Source organism: Anastrepha obliqua, chromosome 1 (assembly GCF_027943255.1).
Source record: "Anastrepha obliqua isolate idAnaObli1 chromosome 1, idAnaObli1_1.0, whole genome shotgun sequence".
Lineage (NCBI taxonomy): Eukaryota > Metazoa > Arthropoda > Insecta > Diptera > Tephritidae > Anastrepha > Anastrepha obliqua.
In genome coordinates, this window is record NC_072892.1 from 84,543,321 (window position 1) to 84,564,981 (window position 21,661).

General features: G+C 36.3%; 1 protein-coding gene across 4 annotated transcripts in view; it reads left to right on the plus strand.

Annotated features, from left to right (window-relative positions):
* Positions 1-8,063: 8,063 nt before the first annotated feature.
* LOC129247616 (phosphoribosyl pyrophosphate synthase-associated protein 2) overlaps positions 8,064-21,661 on the plus strand; it is a 43,059-nt gene continuing 29,461 nt past the window's right edge. Inside the window, exons 1-2 of one of the 4 annotated variants that reach the window (XM_054886806.1) lie at positions 8,077-8,170; positions 8,522-8,687. In XM_054886806.1, the coding sequence (XP_054742781.1) occupies positions 8,668-8,687 (20 nt within the window). In that variant the 5' untranslated portion in view covers positions 8,077-8,170; positions 8,522-8,667. Of the gene's footprint in view, positions 8,171-8,437; positions 8,688-12,471; positions 12,702-21,661 lie in introns of those variants that run through there. The other 3 variants (XM_054886833.1, XM_054886824.1, XM_054886842.1) reach the window with 3 other exon arrangements.

Here is a 21,661-nt window from a genome sequence, read left to right on the forward strand (position 1 = left end):
TAAAGGCCGCCAAAGTGAATGGTTTTCCCTCTAGAGGTTTCTACTACCTCATGTAAGGTTGTCTCGGTAGATTTCCCTTTCAGTTAATTGTGTTGAACTGGAGATAGTCTTATAGTCGATATCACATTCGAGAGCATGATTCAATAATAAAAGGTTTGCTCAGTAAGCAGCTTTCTCATTCCCTCTTGACAAATCGGCTCCCTTAGCAAGACACTGGGTTGCTAGCTCTAGAAACTTTGACTAAAAGTGGAGGAAAAGTAAAATTTGTAGAAAAAATATTTCATTTTCAAAATGGACTGCTTACGAGCAACAACTCGCTCAAGAGTTTTCATCGGTATGTTCAGGACTATGATAGTATGGCATGGAATACATACCGCTTAAGTCAGGACATGATAGAGTATTTGACGCAATCCGAGATCGAGATGGAGAATTTACAAAGCTTTATTTCTTGTGATGTGGTGATTTAAACGGAACTCATGTTTTGCAAAGAGGTAGCGTTTGCTAAAGAGTAACAGAAGGGAGAATTATTGAATAGTCCCGACCCAATCGATTACATTGCAGACCTCATTATAAAAAAGTTGTCAGAACTTGTTTCCAATGGGCCCACTTTTCTATGGATGGATGAAGTGTCCAGAGGAGGCTTAGAAAAGCACAGTACCAGTATGAAAGAGCTTCTCATAAAAAACCATCTAGGGCCTTCCAATTGTGGAACGCGCGCTACAAATAGGAGGAGAATCTCGGCGAAACACCTAACAGAATTGTACGTGCCAATTATTTATTTATTTTTAACAAAATAGTTTCTTATTGTCGAAACTTCGCTATTGATTTTAAATTTAAAAATTAATTCACAAAATAAAATGTTGGATATGTGAAATAATTTCTTGATTTAATATTAGACTTGGCAATTTCCGCTAATCACATCTATCTATACCATTATTTACATTCAAATATTAATTAAAATTTATTTTTTAAACCGTTCGCAGTGTGTTTCCATTTGAGTAACAAAATACTATTTTGCTACCATTTTTACCAAAAAGGATTTAATTTTTTCCTTTTTATGCACCTTCTTAAATACAACCTTTTGTAAGGGAGTGTCAAAAATTGAATGTCACTAGTGATCAAACCTTTAATAATTGAATCATGATTCGAGAGCACTTTGGAACATTGAAAAACACTTAAAAATGTTTATATTTTTAATTTTTTCCCCCAAAATTTTCTTTTTTTCCAATAAGAGGTTCATTAAAAATAAGTATTATTTTTTTAGTTTTAATTTTTATTTTTATCGAAAATAAAGCGTAATTCGTGAGCATTATTTTTTGTCTAAGAAATAAAAATTAGCTTTTCTTTTGAGTTTTATTTTTTTTTTATGAAGATCGAAACGCCACAACTCATCTAAATTCACCTCAACTCACCTTATATACATATTCACCGCGGTGAAAAGATTTTTGGAGGTGTGCTATTTAGTAGACAGTTATTGGGCTCTCAGCGAACTTGAGGGAATGAGCTGATGGGCTGACGTCACTTGGGGTGTGTTTACAAAAAAAAAAACTGAGATTTCATTGCTGATGTACGAAAAAAATCAACCAATGGTTTCGTTGCCCTCTGAACAACGACTGATAGGACGAGTGTGTAAGTATGTGTGAAATTTCGTGCAAACTCCGGCTCTCCGGCTGGCGATAAGATTGTGTTAGTGATATACGGAAAAAAAGGCAACACAATCTTCGCTCATGCTGCTTTGTTGCTGATTTGACGATTGTGTGAATACATATGAAATGATCGTACAGAATTCGACTACCGAATCTCCGAGTGACGTGGCAGCCAAAGTTCCCCCCACAGTTTTCTCTTTCACTATAATTTAAGAGCAAACCTGGTAAATCTATCACCCATATAATTCATTAATAAAAGGTTCTGTATTCAAGCAGCTTTCTCGCTTCCATAGAAAAACTCGCTTTCCTTAATTGGTCAAAAATGTTGCTCACTCGCTCACAGACTTAATAAAAGAATACATCAATACTCTAAACAAATGTTTTTTTGGCATTTTATGGGGAAACATTTTTTGCAAAATATGTTTGTCTTATATACTTAAATAGGCTTATTTAGCCAAAACCAAGTTATGTCTTGAGCCACAAGGTACACAATTTGTGTGCGTCCTAAGGGAAGAAATTAAAAAGAATATGGATTGAGTCGTGCGGCAACTTCTTCAAGCTTGGTGAAAAGGTATGTACACTTCATTTCTTTGAAATGGACTTTCGGACTGGGTCTGATCGGAAGAGAGCTAAACTATCCAGTGATGCTCTTCCAATGCCGGTCGTAGTTTTAAATATTTGGAATGAGCCTGATTAAAAACAGATTTTAACTAATAAAAATTTAGTATTTAAAAATTTATTTTGATATACAGGGTCCGCCATATAACTTTACGGAATTAAAAATGCTATAAAAAAGAATCTACTCAATATTTTTCCAAACTGTTTTTTTTTTATTTTGAAGTACAATCCTTCCGGTTAATGATGGAACACAACTTCCTTCATATGGCTGCCTCGGCTAGCCACCAAGGTCTTTACGCAAAATTCGTCTCAATGATGTCTCCGAAATGTCCAGTTGTTGAGAACGACGGTGAACTGATGTTCCTGGTGATTCACGAACACTCTCGGCCACAGCAGCTATATTTTCGGGTGTACGCACGGTTTTTGGTCGGTCACGCGTTGTTTTGTCAATAAGCAACTCAGTTTCTCTTACTTTTTTCGCAAAGTAACGCACATACGCTTCATTCGGTGCTTTTCTTCTTCCCATTGCCGTACGTAATTTTCGTACACATTCTGCAACATTACCATGATTTTCAAAGTAATGTCGCAATATTTCCCAGCGTTCTTTGAGCGTATACACAACCATTTTCGTTCAGCGGAAGAATAAAACTAATTTTCTGTCAAATCCGATGACAGCTAAGTGTTACCATTCTTCAAATAGTACCTAGTTCAAATCCGTAACGATAGATGGCGAGCCCTATATAAGTAGAACGAAATCTGATTGGCGGATTGCAGCTCTTGAAAAAAAAATTGACCAGGCTCAATGCACGAGTCGTGGGTTTGGCGAAATTTAAATCCAAAGAGCAGGTGAAACGTGTGGTATATCGATCGATATTTATGGTAATCAAACTCCATCAAATACAACTTGTAAAGAGTGGTTTCGACGCTTCCAAAGTGGCAATTTCGGCGTAAGTGATAAAGATCGCGAAGGGACACCGAAAAAAATTGAAGATACTCCACTACTACAATTATTGGATGAAGACGCATGTCGAGCCCTTGATAATAGGTCTAAATAGTTTGTTGTTAACAGATAAGCCGTCAGTAAACGTTTGCACGCAATGGGAAGACAGCAGGTAACTGGGTGCCACATCAGTTGGAGAAGAGGGATATCGAGAGACGTTTGGTTACGTGTGAGATGCTTCTTGAATGGTAGAAAAGAAGAGTTTTCTGCATCGCATCGTCACTGGCGATGAAAAATGGATCTATTATGATAACCCTAAACGTCGAAAATGTTGAAGCCTGCCAGGTGAACCAGGTCCATCGACAGCGAAACAAAATATTCATGCTTCAGAGATTAAGTTGTGCGTCTGGAAGGATCAGAAGGGTGTTATCTATTATGATCTCCTTAAACCAAATGAAACCATCACTGGCGATCGTTACCGACTACAGCTAATACGTTCGAATCGAGTTCTCAAAGAAAACCGGCCGGAATGGGATGGTAGACATGGCAAACTGATTTTGCTGCATGACGGCGGTAGGCCACACCTTGCTAAATCGATCCATAAATATTTAGAGGGATTGGGTTGGGAAATCTTGCCCCACTCTCCCTATTTCCCAGATATTGCACCTTCGTTTTACCATCTGTTCCGATCAATGCTGTCAGTCCTTATTGGAGAGCGGTTCTCTTCTTACGAGAGCATCGCAAACTGGCTCAATGAATGTATCAAGTCAAAAGAACTCGAATTTTTCGTCAGAGGAATCCGTATGCTGCCTGAAAGATGGACTAAAGTTGTAGCTTTCATTGGCACATGCTTCACATAGTATCATGTATCTATAATATTATTTAAAAAATTTTCACCCAAAAAATCTTTTTAGAACATTTTAAGGTAAGCAGTTTTATGCCCATTAAATGGCTAGAAAATTCCATAGCTTTTTGAGGCTTTTTTTTTGCTAATGGTGTTGGGTGTTGTCTTCTATATCAAAGAAAAAGAAAAATTTCGAGTGTTCGCTATATGGAGAAAATGCGCAAGACCGCACTTAGTGTTTTGCCTTACGCCTTTCCTCATAATTCACCATTTGTGTTTTATCCCTATTCCTTTCCTACCTTTAGCTTCTTCCTAATGGTATCACAATGGACGACTTCCAAATCAATTGTCCAAGTTTGCACCCGTTCCTTTCAACAAGAGGCAGCCGTGTAACCAGAAGCAAATCGAACTGATCTTGGGTGTAACTTCCATTCGGTAGTTTGTTTGGTCCCAAGTTCGATACCTTATGTGGATATGAAACATCATCACATACATTTTTTAATCGAATAGACATTTTGAATTGACTGCTGCTAAAAACAGTTGCATATTGAGACCACGGTTAAAATTTCCTAGATCACTAATGAATCTTATCAGGCATTTCGTCCATTCAGACTATTAATTTGGGCTAGATAAAAATGGTGTCTTCTGTTATCGGAGCTAGCTTTTTCACAATGCGAAACAGTTACAACGGAAATGAGAAAAATATTACTTCCTCCCCATCGTTCATGCAGCTTTTGCAAAACTTTTGGAAAGGTACTATAGCCATTCATTCAGCCAAAGACGGTGGATATATCCCTTACTTTTTCAGATAACTAACTTTTCGATCGTTTTAGATTTAGATTCTTACTTCTTTAGATCCTACAGAAAATATTTTAATCGTCTTTTTCAAAACATTGTTACAATAATCTTTCTGCACTCCTTCTCTTTAAGTACGAACCAAGTTCATTTCCCATGCAATTCATCACTATGACCTCTGAGGCAACTTAGGTCATGATCTAGAGATCTGTCCTGCTAATATTACGAAGCTGAAATCTCTGAAACTTCGATCGCTTCCCTTGAACCATGCCTTGTTGATATTGGTGACAGTCCACAGTCCAAAAAGCTAAGCTTTTTTATAAGTTTGATTTCAATCATAAAATGCACAAAGAATTATAGTAGAAATGTAGCAAAATCATGATAATTATCATAAAAAATTGGTTTGAGATTAAGAAATATCGCATTCCATTTCAGCGCATGCCACCTAAGTGGTTAAGTTTCAAGGGCCGGTGTTGATTTTGAATAAAATACAATTTTTTAGGAAATTATTGTCATTTCTCTTTATTATGATAATATTGGTATGACTCAATTACGTATAAAACAAAATATCGGCCAAATGGCCGCCGCGGCTTCGGCGGCACACCTCCATCCGATGGTCCAAATTTTCGATAACGCTGAGGCATAATTGAGGTTCTATGCCGTTAATGGTCCGAATTATCTCATCCTTTAGCTCTTGAACAGTTGCTGGCTTATCGACGTACACCTTTTCTTTCAAATAACCCCAAAGAAAGAAGTCCAACGGTGTCAAATCACATGATCTTGGCGGCCAATTGACAACGCCGCGATGTGAGATTATTCGGCCATCAAATTTTTCGCGCAAAAGAGCCATTGTTTTGTTAGCTGTGTGACAAGTGGCACCGTCCTGTTGAAACCACATATCTTCTAATTCGGGCCATAAAAAGTTCGTTATCATCTCACGATAGCAAACACTATTCACAGTAACTGCCTGACCGGCCTTATTTTGGAAAAAATACGGCCCAATGATGCCGCCGGCCCATAAACCGCAGCAAACAGTCACTCTTTGTGGGTGCATTGGTTTTTCGGCAATCACTCTTGGATTATCATTCGCCCAAATGCAATTCGGCAATTCTGCTTATTGATGAATCCACTGAGGTGAAAATGTGCCTCATCACTGAAGATGAAGTGCGCGATATGCATTTTGATTTGAACGCCCGTTTTCATAATAAGCCTGAATAACTTTAACGCGTTGCTCGATTGTGTATCTTTCCATGGTTCAAATTGAGTTAGTCTGAAATTGAAAAATGTCAAATGAAATGCAAAAAAAAAACTTGACGTTTACGTGTGGTTCACATTCAATATCGGCCCTTGAAATTTAACCAGCCTTTATAAGCCGATGAAAGCGATAACTTTTGTGCATTGAGACGTCGAATTTATAATTCTGTGATTGAAGAAGTCTAGCAACGACGTACACATTTTACCAGCTCGAGAAAATTTAGCAGCTTCTTTGATAATCGCTTGCCACCCAACCTTGACAATATGGCAGATGCGAAAAACCTCATATCCAAGTTTTCGGACCTTCTGGCGAGTTATCAAAAATGTGTGCGGTCTGGCGTAGGCTTAATAGGCTTTTTCGCCAATTCTGGTCAATCGCTTACTTCAATATGATCAGTCGCCTTTATCTTACCAACTCATAGGAGATAGTTGGCTTCCAAAAGCACCAAGCACACAGAAAAACCTTTTTGGCAAACCGGCTCAACAATCGTTTGGGTCGGCTTACCCAAATTTTTCGTTATCAGATACCATCCGCTTGGAAATGGATCGACTTTATCACGTTTCAGTAAAGAATTACAGTCATCAATTCGGTTCAAAATATTAATTTGCATCTTGAGAACACTCTTAAGCATCTCCAGTTACTGGGCAAGGAAATAAGCGCTCACATTCTGACCCGATTGCTTGATTTCCGCAATTTTATAGACATTCTTTGAGCTATCAGAGGGTACTCCATCTTCGATACAAATATTACCAGTGCTGAATTTCTTTAACCACCACTTTGCTACCGCATTCAATAACGTATTCATTCACTTTTTAGACACCTTTTCGAATTTTCACCTCGGTGGTAGTGATATTGAAGATGTATTAAATTTTGTATCAGTGCGGAGGGAAAACAATTTCGAGCTTTTCAGTTTCTTATATTTTATTTTTCTAAATTTCGAAAAAAAAAGATTCAAATATTGAATGAATGAATGATTGAAAATGAGGTATGCATTCACCCACAATGTCTTTTGTGCCCTCTATTCAGCACAGTAGTTCATCCAAACCCAGTTACCTCTTAGTTTTATTGAGGGGGCTGGTTTGGACTGAGCGTATGTGCCATTCTCCCTACCGCATCCAGCGAGATATCTAACCCTTCTTCGCGCTGTAGCATTACAATCGAGAAGAAGGTGTGTTGAAGTTTTCGGCGAAACGAGTCAGTAGATCGTATTCCAAGTCTGTACCTTTTTATTAACAATTGAATGTCTCTTCCAACAAACAAAAACACTTAGATACACCCTTATTGGCAGTGTTTTATATTGCTGCAACGACAACAAAAATAATTCTTACTTCTCTTTATTATTCTTACTTCTTTTTAGTTATTGAATAACTTTCAAAGTTAAGAACATTCCTAAAAAGTTTAACATACGCGCTATGGTCCCTGCACCTAATAACTAAAAAATATGTATCACCCCATTCAGCACAGGGTGTCTTTTATGATGTAGAAAACTAGCTCACCAGATATTCGAGCCTTGAACCCATCAACTTAAATATGGATCACATTATTCCACTGAACTTAAATGTTCTTTCACAATGTTTCGTGGGCGTAACAAAAAACAAATCGCTGAGTGAAGTCAGTACAGGAAATAAAAAAACCTTTGTGTGCATATGCATCTGTTGTACTCTATCATTCCATGCTTTTCTCCTACCTTCAATTGTTCTTACACATCTTTTCGTGTGCTTATTTTCTGTCACGGCATTTGGAATGACGCTATCTTGTGTTCTATCATTATTGCTCAAAATGTATCGAGAAATCATAATTAACTATAATCGTAACAGTAAGCTATTCACTACAAATGTTTTCTTTTACTTCTCGTACACCTTGTGTTCATCACTTTCTATAGTAGATTTGTCACCCTGTAGTAGGTAATAGATTGTGCTATTTACCATTCATTTGCAGCTGGCAACATTCACTTTCAATTAGAACTTGTGCAAATTGAAGAAAGAATAACATAAATATTTCTGAGTTAAAAGTGCATATTTGGCAGTGTGTAGTGCGTAACACAACAAAAGTTTTATAAAAGAAATAATTGGGTAATGTTTATTAAGTGTTTTAATTTGTGTAAATAAGCTTAAGTAATCACTACAATAGCAGTCAACAAAATCAAGTGACTCTCAGTTGTGACTGTACGGAGAGCGCCAAATTCTCTATTTTGTGCTGCTCCAGTTTGTTGCTATTGTAACCTAAAAGGCAGCTACACTACTGTGCAGTTGCCGCTGCCTGTGCTTCTGTTGGGATTATGATTTTAGTGCATTTGGTTGGGGATTCGTCAGCAAAAGAAATATTATTCAGTCTCTTCTTCGCTGCGTTCAGTGCATTTTCGAAAAAATTTTGCTGCGTATTAAGATAATTTATTATTATTATTTTTTTGTATTTGATTCCAGTTGTATAAAAAATACATATATTTATATATATTTCTATATATATAAATATTCCTTAAAGTGCAGATAGTGTAAAGGTTATTAAAGGAGGAAGTGAAAGCAGACCGGACAACATCCAGACATCTAATTTTGCTTGAAAGAAAAGGAAAATGCTACTCAACCGAAACAAGTAATACAAAAAATCCGTAAATTTACTGTGACCCCTTTTAAAAGTTATAAATAGTACTAATTGTCGCTAAAAAGTCCCAAAAACTAGAATGAATAAGTCGTTTAATGTGTAAATTACTAAGATGTATTAATAATTTGGTAATATCTACGTATATATGTATATATGTGATTGGGTGTGGACATCGGCGCCTGTCCCCCTCCCGCCTATCTAACCATCAAAATCGTATGATATATCTGAATATATGTATGTATGTGCGTACGTATAAATACATATGTAAGCCCATATGTATATAGAATCATGCACATACACACATATACGTATATCTCGCTCGTTCCATATGTTGTGCAAGGCTGAGTGGTATGAATTTATTCTGTCAATATCTCGCAACGAGGGAAAAATATACGTTCGTACATGCTAATGGTGTCTAAAGAGCGTTTTTGGCTTGATTTTTTCATTTCATTACTTTCAACTGGGTATCGTCTTATTTCTTTACACTGCTTTTGTTTAAACTTCGGTTAGTTGCTTTTTGTTTGTTTTGTTTTTGCTACGTTTGCACATCTTTCATTGGCGCCTTTTCTACATAAAGTTATCAGCTTTTGCTCAATGCACCGGTTTTGTTTAACCAGTTAGCACTTACCACTTTCTCGCAACCCCTTCCTCATGCGTCATGCACATACATACATTTACTTATGGTTATATGTATGTATGTAAATGTGTTGTTTTATTTATTTTTTTGCTAAGTTATTGTTTTTGTTTTCTTCTTGTTTTTCTTTGTTTATGTGACGTTGCTTTGCAGCTTTTCGTTTTAAAATGTTATTTGTGTACTTAATTGTCCCATGTAGTAGATGGGCTGACTTCTTAAACTGCGATTGGAAAACCACTACGCTGCAATTCATTAAAGTGGGGCACAGACGGCAAACAAATCCAAACAATCGGTTGAAATTTGCGTGGCGCAGTTGGCAAACCGATCGAAATTTGACAAAAACTTTTGTCAACTTGTAATCGGTTGCGTGTGTTTGTCGAAGTTGACGATTTTCCCTTCGGGTTTTCGTCATTTCTTTTGAAATTTAACGAAACATTAATGAGAGGCCCCTCTCATAGTCTTATCTACTAGTACCTTACGTAATTTAATGTAATTGTAATTATATGGAAGTATAATTATTTTAATATAACAATTATGTAAATATACAATACTTATTCATAATTATATTTCTAATAAATAAATTATTTATTGAGGAACTCAAAGATTTGTTAAAAAATAAACGATCATTGTGGAAAAATAAGAGCGTTGAATATAATGACACAAATAAAAAATTATAATCTTGGCAAATTTTATTAGAAAAATATAAAAAAGTAGGGAAAAACGCTAACATAAAGAGTGAAAAAAATCTTCCTCTCCCTCTCCCTCTTCTTTTCAAGCACAAATAAATAACATGCATACCAGTCTTTTTTTTCCGCGTTCGATGTTCACTCAGCAATGTACAATAAGGGCTCGTTCGAGCTTCAATCACAACCGCAGTGTTGCATGATTTGTGAAAGTATCACGTTCGAATCGTCAAAAATTCGGTAAATCTTGCGCACGAATACAAATAAATTGGCATCAACCATTTTTTGTTTGCCGAACAGCAGAAAAGTATCAGTTAAGCAATTGCAACAGTGTTGCAAATTGTCATCAGTGCAGCAGTATTACCGCTTTTATTACGTGCCTCGAACAAGCCCCAAACCCATATGTGTGTCAAAATGAGTGTCAACCGTTTGTTTTTATTTGTTTTCCGTTTGTGGCCCGCATAATACCCGAGCGATGCTTTGCATCATAAAATTATGTGATGAGAAATTTTAATTTGATGCGCATCTACTTATATATAACTCCAGGCATGCATTTGGGAACCTCAAACGATTACGTGTCACAGTTCTTTTTTATTTAAAAACATTTACCTTTCCTGAGAGGATCGAGTGGAAAACAAATCCGAAATGGATGAATGATGATTCACAAAAATGGTACACTGATGGATCAAAAACACCTTATGGTGTAGGAGCAGGAGTAGTGGGGCGCAGAATCCACAAATCATACACTGTCACCAGGGACACCACTATCTTCCAAGCGGAACTATACGCAATAATGGAAGCAGCAAACATCATGTAACGTAGAAACCACAATAGAGTAAAGATCAAAATACTCTCGGACAGCCAATCAGTTCTAAAAGCTTTAGATAGCTATACCTACAACTCAAAAACCCTCTTAGAATGCCACAAGATACTCAATAACCTGGCATCCAAAAACAATGTTTCATTAATTTGGGTACCGGGACATGAGGGATATGACGGCAACGAAAATGCAGACTTTCAAGCCAAAAAAGGGGCAGATGAAAACTTCATCGGACCTAGTCCTATGTTCGGATTCAACAAAACCTGAAACAAAAAGTAAAATACTGGGCCAAAACTCTATTAAATCAGCATTGGAACAACGTAGAGGATCTTAGACACTCCAAAAAGTTCCTAAGTTTCAACGCTAAAAGAGCTAACATGGCCCTCACGTTAAACAAAAAGAGCATTCGCACTCTCACAGGCGCCCTCACGGGTCACTTCACCTGCAACAAACACATAAATTAGGCATAACTAACACCAGCACCTGCAGATTTTGCTGCGAAGATGAGGAGTCTATAGAACATCTCATTATCGAATGTCCGGGGTTGACGCATAGAAAGAAACGGTTTTTAAACAAGTTCATGCTTACAGATGAAGACCTTCAATCACTCCCTCAGAAGAGGCTGGCACAATTCATAAGCATACTTAACAGTCAATAGACAGCATAGGGTGCACAATAGATCAATATGGTCGCAGTGCTAAAGGGCCATACCTTAACCCTTTACAACCATTAACCATTAAAAACATTTGACTTTGTACTTAAGCAGCGCAGCCGACGTTTAAGAAGTCAGCCTACTTTTACATGATAATTTGTGGTTTCTCCTTGACGCACTGCAATTGTAAAAATATTCCATTCTTAAAATGGAAATAAAAAATGTTTAATAGAAATATAATATGTACCTATTCAGGTAAATATACGAGTGTAAATAGTACTGTTAACTGCGGCATGACACTTTAACATAAATAATATTCGTTATTTATTTGCTTTATTCATATTCTTAGAGCTGTAGCCACCCACCTTCCGCCTATCACTTAGTTAGCCAACAAACACCACTTCAATATATAATATTTTGTAGAGCCAAACTGTTTTCCTTCAGACTTCGCACAAGTCTGTGCGGGAACAAATAATAACATTTATGGTAAATAATGAGTTTATGCCAGCTATAACAGCGCTGTTAACGCCTTTCTCACTCGTATTACCACTAAATCTACAAATACCTTATATACTCGAATATCGCTGGTAGCACCAGTTCTTAATCATTTATATTACATCCAATTTAATCGTTGGGCTTTTTCTACTCGCTACTTGTAGCTCCACGTCTCCACCATTATTGTGCTCTCCACTACACTACACACAACTTATCGACATGGCCAAGCACGATACTCAAACATTTACCTAGTCTTTTTACTCGACCGTCATATTAGTTCTCTGTTTACTTGGCCCCTTCGATTATTGGCACTTCTGCCTTCTGATTCGGTTTGCCGGCAAAACTCTGGCGGTCGGGTTCGTTAGGTTTCCGTGTATTTGTTAATTGAAGGCATACACTTGTTGGTTCGGCTATCATGCACATTCATTCATGCATACATATTTGGCGATTATAAACTTCAGTTCTGTCACTTGTCAGTTGATCGCTGGAATTCAAACGAGAAACGAAATTGTTTTGTATGCTGCGGCAAGTAGTGAGCTTATCAGTCAGTCGAATTTGCGATTATAGCGCGTTTTTACAGTTCTCCTTATGTACTATTTCGTACAAATGGTGAAGTGATTAGATTGTATAAATACAAAGGATATTAAAAAATACAAAAATATATGCAGATATTATACAAGTACAATTAACATATAAATATATTACAAAGAAAAGTAAAAAAGTAAGCATACAATATTGGTCGCAAAAAATGGCAATCGTGAGTTTAACAATTCACGTTTTAGTGGTGATTAAAAGTTTTCGCATTTTAGACTATTTTGTACAGCTCTTAATGTGTTTGCGTATATCATGTGATATGAAGCTTTAAAAATTTCAAGTTGTTTTGCTTGAGAAAGTGAAAAAACGTACGCCGTCGATGCCGCATTCATTATATTTGTTAATCGCTTAATTACACTTGTGTGCCTACGTCCTTTTGCAATAAGCAACTGATTTCACGGCTCACTGGCGCTCAATTGTGCCTAACATTTATTGCGGGAATATACCTCTGATTACATATCTCTTATGTAAATACAAATGTTGTACTAAGTAATACAACTTTAGAACATGCCCAGTACGAATTTGGTCGTTAATAATTACCACTGATTTTGGGTGTTTGGCCGAGCTCCTTCTCCAATTTGTGGTGTGCGTCTTGTAGTTGGTCCACAAATGGAGGGATATACAGTTTTAAGCCAACTCCAAACGACAGATGTGTTTTTTCATGAAGAGCTTTTTCAGGGCAGTTATACACTCGGAAGTTTGCCATTGTCTGACGAGGCAATTTCTAGACGAGGCTAAAATTACTAATAGATAAACTGATGTTTGTTTGTTGTCAAAGCACAATAAGTCAAATGCTACAAACTAGCCACAACTATGCATGTACCATGTGTGTGAAACAACAGCAAAGCAAAAATGGTGTCAAACAAAAAAGTGTCGGAAGTGAGGTTCTGATTTCATTTCGTTTAAAGTGATGAACCAAATACGCATTGAGACATTCAATGCACGCGATAGTAAAAACCTTCAACACCGGTCTCATCTCATCCTACAAATCTGTTATATCTGAGAGATTATGTTTTCCCACTGCTTCTTTGGCATCAGCCCATAGATTGAATGAGCTCAACCTCATTATGTATTTTTTTTCCTTGATCAAATAAAGCGGATATTTGCAATAGTAGTTTATTTTTCCGGAATCGTACTTCCATATGTTCAAATGAAGCATATCCAGTCTCCGAGAAAGCCTTTCCCTTCCTCTGCCAGCACCAGTCACAAATTTTCTTAACCCCAGCCTTGAAAGAGCTTTTCGATCTCTTCTTTCAGGGTTTATTATCCAGCTTTGTTGAGCAGTCGAGCAAATCATAAATAAAATTGTTTGCTTTTCTTCTGATAACATTTTTTTTTTAAATAGTTTTCTGCTAATCGTCGTTTGGCACGACCTGATTTCCAAAACTTATTACTTTTGCATTTCTAAATTAACACATAAATATGTACACTTCTCGATCTATGTAACATCTTTTTTTAATGTGTAGAAAATGCGCCACACCGTCGAAGAAAAATTATCAAAAATCAAAGAGAATTTTGAACCATTTCAAACTTACACTTTATTATACTGGAATTGAATGAGCTATAAAACTACGTAGCCACATTTTGTTTAATTCTGATTAAAAAAGTTAGAAAATTTGCCGAATTTTTATATTGGATATTGTTTTGAACTATGATATTTGTTGTAGAATGAGTTATATTTCTATAAAAAATTGATGAAAATTAAAAAACAAATTGTCAAAACTAGTGAAATTGATGCGATTCTATTATTTTAATCATAAGTGTATGTGTGCGCCAATAAAACTTGTTTAAAAAGAAAAATATTTAAATCTTTACGGTTTCACTCCGATTCAGTGATTCCTGGATACTTTTACTTGTTAGTGTACAAGTAAAGGCTCAATATGTTTCTTCCGAATCGGAGAAATGTCGAGTTGTTGAGCTGGGGGGCGATTCGAAATTCCTGGATTGTTTTGTTAACTGTCAGTTACAACAGACATATCCTTCTTGGGAATCACTAGTCATAATTACAGTTTATCAAACTTTAGTACAGGGTCCGGCACTTGAACTGTAACCAATTAAGAAGGCCATACGTGTGGAAATTTATTTTTATTCAATTCAAAGTAAAAAATATGTGAAAATAATACAAAATTCAGATTCAATTTACTTTTGCTCGATATGACCACCTTTTGCCTTGACTATGGCTTTAAGACGGTCCAGAAACGAATCGCAAGCTGCTTTGGCCCACTCGCGGACATTGGCTTTTTTCAGCGCCTTGAGACTGGTGAGTCTTTTAGTTCGGATCTTGCTCTACAAAATAGCCCAAAGAGAATAATCCATCGGATTCGCGTCTGGTGAATTAAAGAGAAATTGTGTGGACGTTATGAAGTTAAGAACGTTGTTTTTATCCATTCTTAGTTCACTCGAGCTTTATGAGACGCTGCCGAGTCCTGTTGAAACGTCCATGGTCTGTTTGTCTGCCCACGGCTTCAAAGCAACCTTGACGCCAGGCTCGATGAAAACGATTGTGGTTACAGCGGCCCAAACCATTACCTGTGGTGGCGGGTGGCATCTCTTGGTGGCCAATCGATAACTCAAATTCTCGTATGAACGGTCGGTCAAATAAACCCTATCGTTTTGGGAGTTTACGAATTGCTCAATTTGAAAAATTTTCTCGTCAGAAAACACAATGCTCGGAAATTGACCGCTTTCGGCCAAGCGAAGCAACTCCTTCCCTCTCACAAGTTTGACTTGTTGCTGCTTTGGTGTGAGATCATGCAATTTTTGGATCTTGTAAGGCTTGACTTTGAGATCATTTTTCAGTATGCGGCGGATGCTACGGTCAGATATTTTCAGCTCTTTCGCCATTTGATTGGCACTTCGTCGGGGATATCGCTCAAGTCGCTTCTTCACTTTTTGAACCATTTCACGTGACGTTGCAGTCTTTTCATGACCACCTCCATGACGTTTCGCGATGCTACCACTATCATTGTAACTCGAGCTTACGAACAATCGCTGGTTGTGATTTCCCAGCCAAATATAATGCAATTCCACTAGTACGTTTGAAATCTATTACTGATCTTATTTTTTCGCGTTTACGCTGGTCAAAATGCTTCCGCGCGCTTGTAAAAAATACTTGTCATTTAGTCAAGTAACCGACAGCGAGCGGTCTGAAGTTGACTACACTTCGAGTGCCGGACTCTATAGAAGCAACAGGTATTGACACTTACGATATCGAGCAGAAAACCGCAGAGTCGAAGTAAGCTATGACTTCGAAATAAATTTCTATGTACTATATGTATGTACTTCGACCATCGTGTATACAGCACATATTTACGTGCTTTTTTGATAACTAAAAATTGTCTAGTTGCAATGAAAAGTAAGGGATTAATATATTCAAATATTTATAGTGTATTTGATATCTTTCCGTTCCTTTCCTTATAACCAACAAATTATTTATTCACACAGCATCATATCTGTTTTAAATATTATGTATTACATATGTATTAGGGCGGTCCTTAAAAAAATAAAATGAACAATTTTTTCAGTCTCACCCTGCAATTAGTGATACGACGGCTAAGGCATGTCGCACAGGAATCAAAGCTCAGATTACGCTATGAAGACTCAAATAATTGAAGTAATTTTTTGTTTATTCTAATACTAAATATCGTTAATTAATTAAATTAATTAATAGTAATAGTAATAATAATAATAGTAATAATAATAACAGTAATATTAATAATCATTTAGTAATAAAGGGTTTTCCAATAAGAGGTGTTATTTGGATATTCAAAGAAAAATGCTATTTTTTAATATAAATGATCGGATGTTTATTTTATTATAAAGAGGAAGGTATGCCGTTAATAGTGGAAAAGAAAATCAGGCAAATGACCACCACAACCACGCTCACAGGACAACATCCTTTTTATGAAATTTTCCATAACCGAATTACAAAGTGGCTGCCCTATGTCCTCGATAACCACACGAATTCCATCTTTGAGGCCTGGGCTGTTGGTGTAGACCTTCTCTTTCACGTGGCCCAAGAGAAAAAAGTCACACGGTGTTTAATCACAAGATCTTGCCGGTCAATTGTGATCACCTCTTCGAGAGATAACACGGTCCGGAAACTTTTCCCGTAAAAGATCAATGGTTTCGTTGCTTGTGTGGCACGTAGCGCCGTCTTGTTGAAAATAAACGTTGTCCAGATCAATACCCTTCCTTTCCGGCCATAAAAAATCGTTAATCATCTCTCGATAGCGCAATCCATTCACCAAAATAACACCTGTTACTGAAAAACCCTTTAGTATCGACGGGAGGGTTGAGGTTTAGGAAATCTGATTTAACAATTTTCTTCCAAACCTTTAGGAATAGCCTAATGTGTATGCACGCATTTTCAAATGCGAGTGTGTATATAGTATGTACATATATGTTTTATCAAATTTTACCATTATCGCTAAATAGATTTGAGAGTCAATTTCAATGAACTTTTAAATTTTTGATATTTATTTCAAAGTAGAATTCATTTGGAACGCAAATAAAATTAAATAATAAATAAAAACTTTTAAACTCAATGTTCTTAATCTAAGGTTATTTCAATAAAAAAATTGTGGTGACTTTACTATGTCGAGGAAGACCTCGTTAGGTTTTATTTTGAGAAAGTTATGAACACTCGATCTTGAAGAAGACATAAAGAAAGCCTCATTTTGTTGCAAAGGAGAAATTGATAAAAAGTGGGAAACCTCGTCTAAAGTTTTTTACTTGGACAGTCGCTACATGCCATAATGTTGGTGAATTTTTCTGGAGACGGTTACATTAGTAAAACAGCGTGACCTATCCCGCTGTAATTATTGGAATATCTTTGACTTCGCCCGTGATGGAATGTACGATTTTGCGGAGATAAGAATTTGGAATCAATCACAGATTAATTAAGAAATGATTCGAAACACGATCTCTTTCGTTGTTTAAAGATATTAAATATGAAAGATTTTTGAATATTAAAGATTTTAATCGGAAATAGACTTTTAATGAGGAAGCGTCATAAAACTTTTCTACTCTCCGAACACACTCTCAAGGATTCATTGCCGAATCTTATGATCGATTATTAGTACCCAGTTATATCTTATAATGTACTTCTAATGTTTTAGAAGAGTCATGTGCTCCAAGCATCTTCCAAATATCTTCTGGTTGTTTTCCAAGTATTGAATAAAGCTCTAATATCTCGATCTAGATCGGTATCACTTTTGACACAGAAGAAATCTATAATAACGATCAAAGAAATACATACTTCGGCGTGAACAACCTTTCCACATTTCGTAAGCGACATTCACCAAGAGTCAATTAATACTTTCACAGGATATCCTCTCGTCGTAGACGAAGAGTTCACTTAGTCTACACAATATTCGAAATACTGTTGCAGGGTAAATTCGCAATTTCCTTATCTTATGCGATCCCTTTGATCCAACTACGTCGAAAAACACATTTTTTCGTCCGACTATCGATCGGTTGACTTCAATGGCAATACTTAATGAGCTAATCAATTTAAATAGTGTTTAATAATTGTACTACAGCAGCAACAACAACAATAAAGCAAATAATAGCCTTAGTTTGCCTGCGATGGATATTTCTAATTGGTTTTAATCAGAATATCAACTCTTCTCATTTCTTATCAATGTTACTAAGTTTTACTTATTTATACTTATTTCACCAGCTTTATTTTATACTTATTTCACCAGCTTTTTGGAATTCACATGTATTTGCATATTGCGTATAAATATTAGTTGCGTTTTTCGTTTAGTAAAGAGCTGCTTTGGATTTTTGCTCTAGCTTTTGAATCTAATTTGCTTCTCATCACTTGCTGGCAAACAGTTTCAGTGTTGATAAGCTATCACTTGTAATGTGCTGATAAAAAGGAAGCACAGAAACTGTTCCACGTCCATTATATGTATATATGTAGGATAGCACATATATAGGTATTTTTTTTTAAATTTCAAAAAATGAACAATAATTAATTTGTTGGGTATATTATTAGTTTATTCGAAAGAGCAAACAATTTTAATATTTATGTTACGTGATTTAATTTATGTGGCTGTCTCAGCTCGCAGTACCGCATCCTGTTAACTAGTTTTTCAAGATCTTTGTGACGGTTTCTGGCTCTATCTCACGAAGGGCTTGCTCGATATTCGCCTTGAGAGCCTGAATCGTTAATGGATTGTGGCATAACATCGGTCCTTCAGTGCAGCCAGAAAAGGAAAAAACAATCGAACAGCGTCAAGTCGCAGCTCCGAGGTGGCCAATTGACATCGCCGATACGTCTTATAACACGATTAATAAACTTTTTCCACAAAATATCGATTGTGGCATGGCGAGTCTTTCTGCTGAAACCAAAGATCGTCTACAATTTCGGCTATACTATAAAAAATCGTTTAGCATGCCTTTCTAGCTCTTACCGCCTACAATAAATGGATCATCTTGTAAATTGTGTTTGATACAACAAAATGAGTGTTTGGTATTTCGATAAAATATGATTGGGCTATCGGGGAAAAACAAGATAAATGTGATAACCAACACAATCCGGCAATACAGAAGAAAAGCTAATAAAAAAAAAAAAAAAAAAAAACAATAATAATAATCCGTCAGATTTTGAAACTGTGTCTGGCTGTGAGCCAACAATTTTCGGCTAAATGCGTATTTAGTGTACGGCCATGCGGTTGGCGGACCTTTGTTTTTATTGCCAATATTTACCCACTTCAGTAAATTATATACACATGTACAGGGTGGACCAATCGCAGGTATCTTGTTAAAGCTTATGCTATTTTGACACTGATAACTTTTACTGACTAAATCTAGTTCGCGGGCACCAGCCGTTTGGGAAACAAGGCGAATTCGTTCAAGGTGGTGTCACCAGAGCAGCCGATTTTTCGTTTTGGTGTTTTGCATGTCAAAGTAGTCTGCTTTTTTGTTGTTAATACAAGATACTCGTAAATGTTGTTGCTCCAGTTCCACCTTCGTTAGAATATATCAACAAGGTTTTGAAAAATTAGGTGGACAGGATGCGTTAATGCAGTGCAACGTGAACGAAGTCGCGTTTCAAAAATATTGCGAATATTTGCCCTTTGCTACAGGCGTGGCATACCAAATGAAATTGATCAATCTTGTAGCTCACATGGCGGCGAAATAAAGCAGCTAAATGAGGTGCACTTGTTTTGGCGGCAAATAGAGTAGTTGATGGTGACGTATTATCTTTTTGGTTGGAATTTCTGTTTTAGCTAATCTTTTCCCCCATTTTAGACGGTTCTGTTATTGATTTGCTGCATGTTTCGTGTACCTCAATACAAATATCAAGCTAATTATTTTCAAGTAGCTGCACACACTTGTTGCTATTTGGTTATGTTTAGATACCGAATAACGTAGATGAATATTTTCAAATATTTACATATTTTGCACGTAACAAATATAAAATTGAGATACATACACTTAGTGTCATAAGTCCACTCTACTTGTGAGTATTTGAAAAAGTAACACGAAAAAAGTTTTTGTGTTTTTTTTTAAAATAATTTTTAAAAATTAAATAGGATGCGATATTAAACTTATTAAATAGGATGCATAATCCATTTTAGACAGACAAATAAAATATTGTATATGAAACAAAAAAAGAAAAACTCCGAAAGTCTACGCTCGATTTTAAACATTTTAAAATATTCCAAAAACTCAAAAATTATGCACATTTTTAGTAGCCTCGACGCTTCAAAAGAGTATACCAATTTATTAGTTTTTTCGACAGTAATCTTCTTCCACACCTCCAACATAACATTTTCCAAGGCCTCTTGGCTTGCATTTGGTGTTTCCTTATATTTCTTTCCAGAAGCGCCTATAAGAGTTCAAAAAGGTTTAAATCTGGCGATTGCGAAGGTGTTGGCAATAGCTCGAGAATATTTAAGATAAATCATAACTTTGCTATATGAGCCGTAGTCATTTGATAACTTCAGCATCTCAGCGCTTTGTCTTAAATTTTGTTTTAAGATATCCATAAGCAAATATGCCAACTTGCCCAATAATATCCTGCATGAAAAAACCGATTAAATATTTGTTTAACACTAGAAATAGGTAATAGTGATAAAGAATGATAGAGCAGAAACAGTTAAAATCAGATGGTCAAGTAAAAAGTGATAAATATTTGAGCTTGTGAGACTAAGGTTTTAAGTACCATACATCATTAAGATCCGAGCTTCCCTGTAGAAGAAGATGGGGTTCTTCTAGATTTGGTGGGGGTGTCTTCAAACATTTCCTCAATCACATATAAGCTTCACGAATATTTTCCATAGTAGGTTATTATAACAACAGATCATCAACGAAAATAATTTGAACCCTTCAATTAGTTGTTTTACGCACTGTCGGGGCGAAAAATATTAACCGGTGAATTGACTGTCTGTTAATTTGTCGACACATAAAGAGAGTTTAGAGAACGAGAATAAGTTTAAAGGAAATATAATATTCAACGCGAAGTCGAGAAAACGGCCCTTGGTGTTTATAAATAACATGTAAACTACATGGTCGTATAAATTTTGTAAAATTTTAAAGTAAAGGGGTTTCCAATAAGAGGATCTATTTTGATATTCAAAGAAAAATGCTATTTTTTAATATAAATGATCGGATGTTTATTTTATTATAAAGAGGAAAAGATAGTGGAAAAGAACATCAGGCAAATGACCACCACGACCACGCTTACAGGACAACATCCTTTTCATGAAATTTTCCATAACCGAATTGCAAAGTGGCTGCCCTATGTCCTCGATAACCTCACGAATTCCATCTTTGAGGCCTTGAATCGACCCTGGGCTGTTGGCGTAGACCTTCTCTTTCACGTGGCCTCAGAGAAAAAAGTCACAAGGTGTTAAATCACAAGATCTCGGTGGCCAATTGTGATCACCTCTTCGAGAGATAACACGGTCCAGAAACTTTCCCCGTAAAAGATCAATGGTTTCGTTGCTTATGTGGCACGTAGCACCGTCTTATTGAAAATAAACGTTGTCGGGATCAATACCATCCAATTCCGGCCATGAAAAGTCGGTAATCATCTCTCCTGTTTAACAGCTGACACCTGTTATTGGAAAA